At 54.6% G+C, this 12,715-nt stretch overlaps 3 protein-coding genes across 3 annotated transcripts; all 3 read left to right on the top strand.

The window, feature by feature from the left end:
- Window positions 1–913: 913 nt before the first annotated feature.
- On the top strand, window positions 914–2,055 carry VOLCADRAFT_58713 (uncharacterized protein; the record flags this gene model as incomplete). The annotated part of the gene is made up of 2 exons (XM_002948729.1): window positions 914–1,053; window positions 1,662–2,055. The coding sequence occupies 2 exons, from the start codon at window positions 914–916 to the stop codon at window positions 2,053–2,055; spliced, it is 534 nt and encodes a 177-aa protein (XP_002948775.1).
- Window positions 2,056–2,711: 656 nt separating this feature from the next.
- Window positions 2,712–9,454, top strand: VOLCADRAFT_88987 (uncharacterized protein; the record flags this gene model as incomplete). The annotated part of the gene is made up of 8 exons (XM_002948728.1): window positions 2,712–3,263; window positions 3,327–3,389; window positions 3,453–4,578; window positions 4,770–5,125; window positions 5,168–5,333; window positions 5,433–5,474; window positions 5,727–5,801; window positions 6,003–9,454. The coding sequence occupies 8 exons, from the start codon at window positions 2,712–2,714 to the stop codon at window positions 9,452–9,454; spliced, it is 5,832 nt and encodes a 1,943-aa protein (XP_002948774.1).
- A 1,026-nt stretch (window positions 9,455–10,480) lies between these two features.
- VOLCADRAFT_58655 (uncharacterized protein) lies at window positions 10,481–10,969 on the top strand (the record flags this gene model as incomplete). Its single annotated transcript, XM_002948727.1, has 1 exon — window positions 10,481–10,969. A coding segment is annotated over one exon (489 nt), but the record flags the coding sequence as incomplete, so codon positions are not given.
- Window positions 10,970–12,715: the final 1,746 nt, after the last annotated feature.

The raw sequence follows: 12,715 nt of genomic DNA, 5'->3' as shown, positions 1-12,715 counted from the left end.
TATGCACATATGCACATATGCTTCATATGCACATATGCACATGTGTGTTTCATATGCACAAATGCTTCATATGCAAGCATATTCCACATGCGATGTGCAATCATATGTGATCTGCAAGCATATACGATCTGCAAGCATATACGATCTATGCTATGCTGTGATATGCGTACGCGCGATGGTATGCTACGCTATGCTGTACGCGCTATGCATGCTTCATATGCACATATGCACATATGCACATATGCTTCATATGCACATATGCACATATGCACCTATGCTTCGTATGCACATATGCACATGTGTTTCATATGCACAAATGCTTCATATGCAAGCATATGCCACATGCGATGTGCAATCATACGTGATCTGCAAGCATATACGACCTGCAAGCATATACGATCTGCAAGCATATGCGATCTGCAAGCATATGCCAGATGCGATCTGCAAGCATATGCCACATTCGATGTGCAAGCATATGCGATCTGCAAGCATATGCGATCTGCAAGCATATGCAATCTGCAAGCATATGCCAGATGCGATCTGCAAGCATATGCCACCTTCGATGTGCACGCATATGCGATATGCAAGCCTATGCGATCTGCAAGCATATACGATCTATGCTATGCTGTGATATGCCGTACGCGCTATGCTATGCTACGCTATGCCGTACGCGCTATGCTATGCCGTACACGCTTGCGACAGCGCCGTGCAACGGCCGGCAAGATGGCTCAGATATGCACATATGCACATATGCACATATGCACATATGCACATATGCACATATGCACATATGCACATATGCACATATGCACATATGCACATATGCACATATGCACATATGCACATATGCACATATGCACATATGCTTCATATGCACATATGCACATGTGTTTCATATGCACAAGTGCTTCATATGCAAGCATATGCCACATGCGATGTGCGATCATATGTGATCTGCAAGCATATACGATCTGCAAGCATATGCGATCTGCAAGCATATGCGATCTGCAAGCATATGCCAGATGCGATCTGCAAGCATATGCTACATTCGATGTGCAAGCATATGCGATCTGCAAGCCTGTGCGATCTGCAAGCATATACGATCTATGCTATGCTGTGATATGCCGTACGCGCTATGCTATGCTACGCTATGCCGTACGCGCTATGCTATGCCGTACGCGCTTGCGACAGCGCCGTGCAACGCGCAATTTAGCGTGCAATTCAGCGTGCAATTCAGCCCACATGGCTCAGATATGCACATATGCACATATGCATATCATATGCACATATGCACATGTGTGTTTCATATGCACAAATGCTTCATATGCAAGCATATTCCACATGCGATGTGCAATCATATGTGATCTGCAAGCATATACGATCTGCAAGCATATACGATCTATGCTATGCTGTGATATGCGTACGCGCGATGCTATGCTACGCTATGCTGTACGCGCTATGCATGCTTCATATGCACATATGCACATATGCACATATGCTTCATATGCACATATGCACATATGCACCTATGCTTCGTATGCACATATGCACATGTGTTTCATATGCACAAATGCTTCATATGCAAGCATATGCCACATGCGATGTGCAATCATACGTGATCTGCAAGCATATACGACCTGCAAGCATATACGATCTGCAAGCATATGCGATCTGCAAGCATATGCCAGATGCGATCTGCAAGCATATGCCACATTCGATGTGCAAGCATATGCGATCTGCAAGCATATGCGATCTGCAAGCATATGCAATCTGCAAGCATATGCAATCTGCAAGCATATGCGATCTGCAAGCATATGCCACATTCGATGTGCAAGCATATGCGATCTGCAAGCATATGCGATCTGCAAGCATATGCCAGATGCGATCTGCAAGCGTATGCCACATTCGATGTGCAAACATATGCGATCTGCAAGCATATGCGATCTGCAAGCATATGCAATCTGCAAGCATATACCGCATTCGATGTGCAAGCATATGCGATATGCAAGCATATGCGATCATAGCTATGCTATGCTACGCTATGCTACGCTATAGCCGTGCTATGCTACGCTATGTGCTACGCTATGCTACGCTATGCTACACTATGTGCTACACTATGCTACACTATGCTATGGAGCTACGGACCACTCGCGGGAACAGCGCGCTCTAGTCTCTTCGTAGCCGTAGCTCCTACGAAGTAGGGTAGCGGAGGCCTTGGGCCGAATCGCCGTCCGTAGCCGTAGCGACTACGTAGTAGTCTAGCGGAGGCCTTAGGCTGGGCGGCTGTCCGTCTGTCTCTCCGTCCGTCTGTCCCTCCGTCTGTCAACCAAGTCGTCAGTTCGACCCTCGGCGGGATGTTTGCGATTTTTTTTTACTTTTTTTTTCTCTTAATGCGACCGCGAAAGTGTTTTCTGCGTTATTCCTATTTCATACTTCGTAATTGCGTAATTCGACGCGCGATTTAACCTGCAGTTCGCTGCGCGCTGTGGCCGCTTCGCCGTGTGCTTCGATTCCGCGCCGGAGTGAATGCCGTACGCGTTTCATACAGCGCCGTTCTTCGGTTCTGATCCTTGCAAATTCTCTTGTCGTTACACTTGCGTACTTTTCAGCTTTTCTCTCATTCTGTTCGCTTCTCTACGCGTTCTCGCCGTTTCTGACCTACCACAGCTTAACGGCTGAATCAGTATACGTTTTCGCTTCGGTACGCTTTCATGTCGGATCAGTTGCCTGGTTCGAAACGGCTTCGGCTTGGCTCCCTTGCAGACGGGTTTCGTGGTGGAAGAACACGGCCGTCCGTTGATTTTAGTGCGAGTCGTTCGTCTGAGCAGCAGCAGCAACATGCCGCAGCGTCTGCGCAGCAGCAGCCTGCTGCGCAGCAGCGGACAGCCGTACGAATCGATCCAACGGGGCCCGCCGCAGCGTCTGCGCAGCAGCAGCCTGCTGCGCGGCAGCGGACAGCCGTACGAATCGATCCAACGGGGCCCGCCGCAGCGTCTGCGCAGCAGCAGCCTGCTGCGCGGCAGCGGACAGCCGTACGAATCGATCCAACGGGGCCCGCAGAGGACGGTCGCGGGCAAGCGGCAGCTGATGCAGATGCGCAACTGGAAGGACACCACCAGGATGCTGACACTTCTGCTGCGGATGTACGGGAGAGATGGCGGCGCCAGAAAGCTGCGCAGCGTGCGGCAGCTCTTCCTGAGTTACGACTGCTGCAGCGGCAGCAGGACGCTGTGCGGCATGCGGCTGCACATGCTGCCCCGGAGGTGAGGGCACGGCAGCAGGTGCTTAACACTGCACAACATGCCGCTGCGCATGCCGATCCGGAGGTGAGAGCACAGCAGCAGGTGCGGAACACTGCACGGCGCGCAGCTGCACGTGCGGACCCGGAGGTGAGAGCGCAGGAGCAACTGCGTGACGCTGCGCAGCATGTAGCTGCCCGTTCTGACCCTGAGGTGAGGGCGCAGCAGCAGCAGCGGAACACAGTGCAGCATGCAGCTGCCCGTGCTGATCCGGAGGTGAGGGTGCAGCAGCAGCAGCGGAACACAGCGCAGCATGCAGCTGCCCATGCTGACCCGGATGTGAGGGCGCGGCAGCAGCTGCGTGACGCTGCACAGCATGCAGCTGCACGTGCTGACCCGGAGGTGAGGGCACAGCAGCGGCTGCGCGACGCTGCACGGCATGCAGCTGCACGTGTTGATCCGGAGGTGAGGGCGCTTCAGCAGCAGCTGAACACAGCACAGCATGCGGCTGTGCGGCAGGTGCAGCGGCATGATCAGCAGGTCGCCCCTAGGGACACCCTATTGGCTCGCATGCACCGTCTCCTGCACTTCACGGACCTTCATGGTGACGCCGCAATTGACTTGCCCGACTTCCTTTTGTCGATTCCAGAGGGCCACGTGCAGGACCTTCCTGGTGGTCAGTTATCGCCTGACAGGCAGGTACCATACACGGTACAACTGCAATGTGCATCGACCATGGCTGCTGCCTTGCGACGGCGCATGCCTTCCCGTGTCTGTGCTGTGTGCTCGGAAGTGTGCTCGGAGGACCAGTCGACGGTGCTGCCCTGGATGGATATCCCCAACGTCGACATTCTACGTGCAGACATCATGTGCACGGACGCTGTGCAGCGCTGGGGACATACTCTGGTGTGGCGGCGGATGGCGCGTACGGCTCAGGGAGAAGCACCACCGCCACCTGATCCGGTCCTGCCAGCTCGGTATCGTGTTAGCCGGGCTGAGCGGTCTGCTGCTGTGGATGATGACGGCGGCAGTGCTAGCGGGGCAGGCAGGCTGGTAGATGATGCGGCGGAAGCAGCATTGGAGATGGATGGTGATGCGCTGGAGATTGTTGATTTAGAGGCAGCGGCGGCTGAGCAGCAGCCATCCGAGCAACTTCCGCAGGACCAGCAGCCGCGTCCTCCGCGGGTGCTGCCCAGAGCTTGCCTTGACGACCCGGCTAGTGTTGAGGTGCCATACTGCCTGCGTTTGGAGCCGGAATTGCCCAACCGCACTATGCTGGTCGGCGACGGTGTTGCAGAGCGGATCTTCGTATGCAACACCTGCCACAAGGCTCTGAGTGGTAAGTCATTTTGTGCTGCATGATGTTCGTTGTGTCTATGAGGTATAACTCGGTGCCACACCTTCTGCCTGCGCCTTTCTGTTCCATTCATCTGCAGCATATGCTTGCCTCTCCTGCCTTTGCTGCCCACTCTCCTATTGATTTCCTATTCGTCTCGGACCTACTTGCTCATGCTTGCCCTCCTCTTACAGCCCGACGAGTTCCCGAGGCTGCACTGGCGCGCCTGGACCCTGGCGATGTGCCGCGCGTCAACCATCTGGGCGACCCTCTGCCGATGCCCACTTTCTTGGAGGGGCAGCTTTTGGGCCGCGGCCGTATAATCCAGCAGTTGCTCATCATGTACCTGGCAGACCGACCGCCGGACGTCTTCCCGCGTGCTGTAAAAACTCACGGCATCGGTGTCGTAAATCCTGACCCAAATATGCTGCGAGGACAGCTGCCGGCGCGGGCGTCCGACCTGGCCGGCGCTATTACAGTTGTGTGTGTCGACCAGGTTCGCAGCCGGGCGGAGCTGCTGGAACGCGTGCGAAAGGCGCCAGGTCTACAGGTGCGAGGACAGGTCATCGTCGCCTGGGTCCGCTTCTTGCAGCACAACGACGAGGAGGAGCTGGGTGTTGATGAGGATGCTCTGCAGGAATACGAACGCATGGGCTGTGCTGCGGGTGTGCCCGACGAAATGTTGCATGCCGCCCTTGCGCCGACTGATCCGGAGGTGGCGAACGTTCTCCGTACCACCTTCCTGCACGATCGCACGGGTGCGGCAGGTGTGCGGCAGTTCCAGGACGTGGTGGAAGCGGCTGTTCGTGATGGCAATCTTGCTGATGCAACTGCGGCACCTGACGTGGATCCTGCAGGACCGGTGCAACCTACGCTGGCGGATCCGACCCCGAACGCAGGTGTGTTATTTTGTTACTGTGCTTCGTGCGATCTGTTGTGTACCCTCTGCTTTCGTATTGCCCTCGTACCGCACTTCCTGCGCCAGGCAGCCGCTACCGCCACTGTCCTGTGCATCGAGAGAATGCTCCTCTTGTGCTGACGAATCTCGATGCACAGCCCGACCTGCCGGATAGGCTGGATTCCTGCGGCACCCTCGCCTGTCCCGTTGGTGATGTGTTCTACTACTCCTCCGTGTGTGCTATTGATTGCAGGACAAGACCCTGGACCGGGGCCATTCACTGCCATCCTGCGTGGACATGTCGACCAGCCAGTTGAAGGTGCGCCAGGTGCGTGCATTCTCTTACTTGGCTGAGCATAGGGTTCACACATCTCTGATGGTTTCTAACGTGTTTGACATGCTTCGATTTCACTTTTGTCTGGCATACCGTCCGGTACACCGTGCTGCATTTACCACCGTCGCTGCGCCATCACATCACGTGGATTGCATCCTGACCCAGCTCTTGCGCATCTGCTGTCTGCTCATGCAGTCGATCCGGCAGCTGCCACTCTGGACGAGCTGGAGCTGATCCTGCCACAGCCGTCGAATGTTGGCGATGATGGCAGCGAAATTGACCGCTTCCCGGGCCGAGTGGAAGACCTCCTGACTGGCCGTGCGCGGCTTGCATTTGCAGCTGGTGGCCGTGACAGCCACGTGCTGGATGACCGTCATCCCGCCATCCTCACCCTCTGCTTCCCCCAGTCCTTCCCGTACGGCTTTTCTGGTCAGCGCCCCCGCGGCATGTCTTTTCCGGCGTATTGTCGTCACCTGCTGCGCCGCGTGCCGCGGACACAATTCGGTGGCAATCTCATGCTGCTGGCACGCATGTACGACATATGCGTGCGCCATCGAAGCATGGCGCAAGTGGGCATTACCATGAACATGCGTGCGCATCTTGGCGAGCCAGCAGCGTGTGTGCCGCGTGATGTCATCCGTGCTATGGGCACCATACTGGCGCTGCCGTATCGGCACTCACAGCGGCGGCAGCTGCTTGCGCAGCAGTCGCCGCTGGTTAAGACGCTGGTGGAGGGGGCCCGCCTCAGTACTCTGCGCCTCGACCTCACAGACGCGTATTACAACGGTGCCCGATCCAAGATGCGTGCAGCCGCCCTCACCATTGGCTGGCCCCCGCTGTTCTTCACCGTAAATCCGGCAGATATGCATGCAGCCTGTGCAGTCGTGGCCTCTGGACAGGTGTTAGACTTCGACGATGACGGACGACCGCAACATATCCCGAGCACGGTGGAGAAGTGGCGGCGTGTGAAGGATGACCCGTACAGTTGCGCCGCCCTGCTGGTGGCCACCAAGGAGGTTCTGGTGGAGGAGCTCTTCGGCTTCGCGCCGGGCGCCATGCAGCAGACGAACCCGCACTGCTTCTGCGGACTCACGTTTGAGGTGGCAGTCAAGGTGGAGCAGAGCGGCCGCCTGGCCCTGCACATCCACGGCGTCGCGCATGTGGCCACGTTCGCAGTCGAGCGCCTTCAGGTGCTGTTCAGTGGACCTAACTGCCGAGCGCTGGCCCTGGCATACACCCTGTGCGCCATGTGGTATCCCTCGCCGTACTATGACCCTTTCACCCGCGGTGCAGAACACTACGTCATGGACATGACCGTCGAAGAGGCCCAGCAGCATGGCCGTGCACCTCCGCCTGTGGACAAGTCCTGCCCGCCTGCAGCGTACGATTTTGGTAGGCTCGCCGGCTGTGCAGGTGGCGGACTCCCGCCGCCTCCCCGGCACGCTGCCTGCCGTGCACACCACGCGGCCGTCGTTCGCAGCACGCTTACTCATACACATAACGACACCTGCAAGCGACACGGCTGCCGTGGCACAGATGACAGCTGTGGCATGGCGTTCCCGCGTGTCCTGCGCAGCGCCTTCCAGTGGATTGGCACCGGCGGTCTCTTCCTTCTGCCGCGACTGGGCCCGAACATTGTACCGCACATGCCAGCTGCAGCGCTGGCATTTGGATGCAACCAGCTGTTTACTCTGGCGTGCGAGGTGGATCGCGTCTACACGGCAGAGGCAGCAGCGCAACTGGCCCGCCCTGAAGATGAACGGGGGGACTGTGCGCTGCTGCAGCCTGCTGCTGACCGCGCCCGCGACGCTGCCTACTACAGCACGAAGTACACTGGCAAGAGCATCAACGATAGCCAGGCGCAGCTGACGTGCAACGCTCTTACCCGAGTGCAGGATTTCCTGCTAGCTGGAAGGACACCGAATCCGGGCGCCAGTGGGCCCACCGCGTTTGGCAACATGTGTGCCACCGTGCATCGCATGACCGCTTCCATTACGGCTGGTATGGCGCTTGTCGCCATGAAGCTGGACGGTCATTCCACCTTCGAGGCGACGTTCGAGTGCGCTTACCTGCAGGTAGACGCGTTCACGGCGCTATCTGCGAGCGCCGAGCAATCTCCTGAGGCGGCGACCACAGCGGCGGTACTGGTGGAGGCTGAGGAGCAGGAGGGCTACACGGTGACCAACGCCGTGCAGAGCTACATGCTGCGGGGGGAAGAACTCAGCGGCCTGGACTGCAGCGCGTACAACCTAGCCTCCAACTATGAGGTCCGACGTGTGCCGCCAGCTCAGCACCCGCACCGAGAGCGATTGGGTCTACAGATCCCGGTGGCAGTTCGACGCCGCAAGCGCACTACCCCAGCCACACCCATAACCGCCCCTGTGCCTGCCCCTGTGCCTCTGCTGACTGCAGCCCCGGCCCCTCCTCCTGAGCCACCTGCTCCTACAGCTGCAGCAACACTCGACCAGCCAACGTCTCAGACAGCCACGGAGCTGCCCCGCCTGGTGGCCTTCCACGGCACGCATCCGCTCTACAAAACACATGTCCACGTCCGCCTGCCGCGGCCACGCTACGTACAGCTTGGAGGTTCTCTTCCCCGCCGGCCCCGTCCTGGCACCTCTGCTGCGGGCATGGCACAGTACTACGCGTTTGTCCTGGGTACTTTCAAAGCTCACCGGGGTCAGCCCATCCCCCCCGGGCTGAGTGTAAAGGAAGCCTACGACACCTGGTGGGCAGAGCTGGGCACTACCGAGGCAGGTCGCTCTTACCAGGCGTATGTATCGGTACTGCTGGACAACATCGAAGAGGACCACGCTGGGAAAGCCCGCCGTCAGGCGGAGTACAACCAGCGGCGCCGCCAGCAGCGTGCAGCAGCGGCAGCAGCCGCGTTGCCTGAAGGTGACAGCACGAGCACTTCGGATGGAGATGCCGATGACGGCGTCCGCGGGCATCTCAGGCCTGATCCTGAAACACAGCCGCCCGCCGAGGACCAGCTGGAGCACTTCGTGTACATCCCAGGTCAGGCGTATCCGACGGCTGGCACCGACCTCGCCGCCGTCGCTCTTACGGACCTGTTTGACTGCACCAACGCTGCTGGCGCATATGCCTATGATGCAGCACGGCGCTGCCGAGCCCCGACCCTAGTGGACGGCCATGGTGCACGCAGCGATCGTTTCAGCCGTCGGATCACGCCAGCGGACCTGCCCCTCCTGACTGAAGCGACCAAGCGTCTGAAGCGGTATCTCGTTGCAGCAGCAGCCGGCACTGTTGAGGCAGATGGGGGCGCCCACACGGGACTGACAGCCACACCTGAGATGGACACCCCTCATGTCGAGCTGCACCGCCCCACCAGCGGACCCCTGGTCGCCATTGTGCGCATGCCTGGCACTCCTGAGCGGACTGAACAGGCTCGCATGCCCATCTATGTGCACCTCCCCCAGCCGCCCAGCATCGACGACACCATCGAGCTGTTCACGCTTGCCCCCCACCAGGCCGTGCCCTTCATGCTCATGGCTCGGTACTTCGATCACCGTGATGAGCCCAACCCTGGCGACCCGCCGCAGATGCTTGTGGAGGGCAAGCCCGGTACCGGAAAGAGCCAGTTCGTACAAGCGCTCCTGTGGTACACCTGGTATAATTACCCTTAAGTTCAGTAATTTTTTATCTAGCAGGAAAAGTACACACGGCGAAAATCCGGTAAATAATTTATAAGGGTATTCAAAAATACGGCATAGTTCCTTTTTGCCACCACTCATCCGATTTAAATTGGGCAGGCAGCCTTTGATCATCATAACCATCCAGCTCTAGTTCCTCATAAACAATATGAGTTAACCTATCAGTTAAATCTTCTGGAAATTCTTTACCACAGCAAGGACAGTAATGAAGGGAATAAGTAATGTCTCCATCAATACTAAGTAAATATGTTCTTGTTTGGGGTAAGTATACTACAGTGGAGCCGGACTCTAGTAACATTTTGAACTTTAAACAGCAGGGATATTCCTGGTTTGGCTTACAAGCACGACACATAGTGGTCCGCGCAATGCAGGAATCAGCCATCAGCCAGCACAAGGAGCTACGGCCCACTCGCGCGAACAGCGCGCTCTAGTCTGTAGCCGTAGCGACTACGTAATAGTCTAGCGGAGGCCTTAGGCCGATTCGCCGTCCCTCCGTCCGTCCGTCTCTCTGTCCACCAAGTCGCCGGTTCAATCCCCAGCGCGCGCGCGTCTTTTTTTTTTGCGCGCTTTTTTTCTTTTTTTTTCCTTCATATGCTTCATATGCTTCATATGCTTCATATGCTTCATATGCTTCATATGCTTCATATGCTTCATATGCTTCATATGCTTCATATGCTTCATATGCTTCATATGCTTCATATGCTTCATATGCTTCATATGCTTCATATGCTTCATATGCTTCATATGCTTCATATGCTTCATATGCTTCATATGCTTCATATGCTTCATTTGCTTCATTTGCTTCATATGCTCATATGCACATATGCACATATGCACATATGCACATATGCACATATGCACATATGCTTCATATGCACATATGCACATGTGTTTCATATGCATAAATGCTTCAAATGCAAGCATATGCCACATGCGATGTGCAATCATATGTGATCTGCAAGCATATACGATCTGCAAGCATTTGCCATCTGCAAGCATATGCGATCTGCAAGCATATGCAATCTGCAGGCATATGCCAGCTGCGATCTGCAAGCATATGCCAGATGCGATCTGCAAGCATATGCCAGATGCGATCTGCAAGCATATACCACATTCGATGTGCACGCATATGCGATCTGCAAGCATATACGATCTGCAAGCATATGCGATCTGCAAGCATATGCGATCTGCAAGCATGTGCCAGATGCGATCTGCAAGCATATGCCACATTCGATGTGCAAGCATATGCGATCTGCAAGCATGTGCGATCTGCAAGCATATGCAATCTGCAAGCATGTGCCAGATGCGATCTGCAAGCATATGCCACATTCGATGTGCAAGCATATGCGATCTGCAAGCATGTGCGATCTGCAAGCATATGCAATCTGCAAGCATATGCCAGATGCGATCTGCAAGCATATGCCACATTCGATGTGCAAACATATGCGATATGCAATCCTATGCGATCTGCAAACATATGCAATCTGCATTCTGCAGTATGCATATGATCTGCATTATGCAAGCATCATGCAAGCTGCTGAACTTTGCACATTGAACTGCTCGATTTCAACGCACGAAGCCCGACACGTAAACCTCAACCTCCAAACGATTGCAATCATATGCCATCTGCATGCATATGCAATCTGCAAGCATATGCCAGATGCGATCTGCAAGCATAGGCCACATTCCATGTGCCAGATGCGATCTGCAAGCATATGCCACATTCGATGTGCAAGCATATGCGATCTGCAAGCATGTGCGATCTGCAAGCATATGCGATCTGCAAGTGTATGCCAGATGCGAGCTGCAAGCATATGCCACATTCGATGTGCAAGCATATGCGATCTGCAAGCATATGCCAGATGCGATCTGCAAGCATATGCCACATTCGATGTGCAAGCATATGCGATCTGCAAGCATATACCGTATGCCGCTATGCGCTATACCGTACGCACTATGCCGTACGCGCTATGCTGTGGCGATGTGCCATCAGCCAGCACAGGAGCTACGGCCCACTCGCGCGAACAGCACGCTCTAGTCCGTCTGTCTGTCCACCACGTCGCCGGTTCAATCCCCAGCGCGCGCGCGTTTTTTTTTTGCGCGCTTTTTTTTTTTCTTCATATGCTTCATATGCTTCATATGCTTCATATGCTTCGTATGCTTCATATGCTTCATATGCTTCATATGCTTCATATGCACATATGCACATATGCTTCAGATGCACATATGCACATATGCACATATGCACATATGCACATATGCACATATATATATGTGCATATGTGCACATATGCACATATGCACATATGGCACATATGCACATATGCACATATGCCACATTCGATGTGCAAGCATATGCGATCTGCAAGCATATGCCACATTCGATGTGCAAGCATATGCGATCTGCAAGCATGTGCGATCTGCAGGCATATGCAATCTGCAAGCATATGCCACATTCGATGTGCAAGCATATGCGATATGCAAGCCTGTGCGATCTGCAAGCATATGCAATCTGCAAGCAGATGCAGTCTTCTGTTACATAACAGTAATGCCGTACACGCTTAATACACGCTTCATATGCACATATGCACATATGCACATATGCACCTATGCTTCATATGCACATGCGCACATGTGATTCATATGCACAAATGCTTCATATGCAAGCATATGCCACACGCGATGTGCAGCTTCATATGCTTCATATGCTTCATATGCTTCATATGCACATATGCACATATGCTTCAGATGCACATATGCACATATGCACATATGCACATATGCTTTATATGCACATATGCATATGTGTTTCATATGCACAAATGCTTCATATGCAAGCATATGCCACATGCGATGTGCAATCATATGTGATCTGCAAGCATATGCGATCTGCAAGCATATGCGCTCTGCAAGCATATGCCACATCCGATGTGCAAGCATATGCGATCTGCAAGCATATGCGATCTGCAAGCATATGCCAGATGCGATCTGCAAGCATATGCCACATTCGATGTGCAAACATATGCGATCTGCAAGCATATGCAATCTGCAAGCATTTGCCACATTCGATGTGCAAGCATATGCGATATGCAAGCCTATGCGATCTGCAAGCAGATGCAATCTGCAAGCAGATGCAGTCTTCTGTTACATAACAGTAATGCCGTACCCGCTTAATACACGCTTCATATGCACATATGCACATATGCACCTATGCTTCATATGCACATGCGCACA

The sequence above is a fragment of the Volvox carteri genome (assembly GCF_000143455.1).
Source record: "Volvox carteri f. nagariensis unplaced genomic scaffold VOLCAscaffold_11, whole genome shotgun sequence".
In the NCBI taxonomy this organism is placed as follows: domain Eukaryota; kingdom Viridiplantae; phylum Chlorophyta; class Chlorophyceae; order Chlamydomonadales; family Volvocaceae; genus Volvox; species Volvox carteri.
Note: the sequence above shows the minus strand (reverse complement) of the source record. Positions and strands in the feature narration are given on the sequence as shown.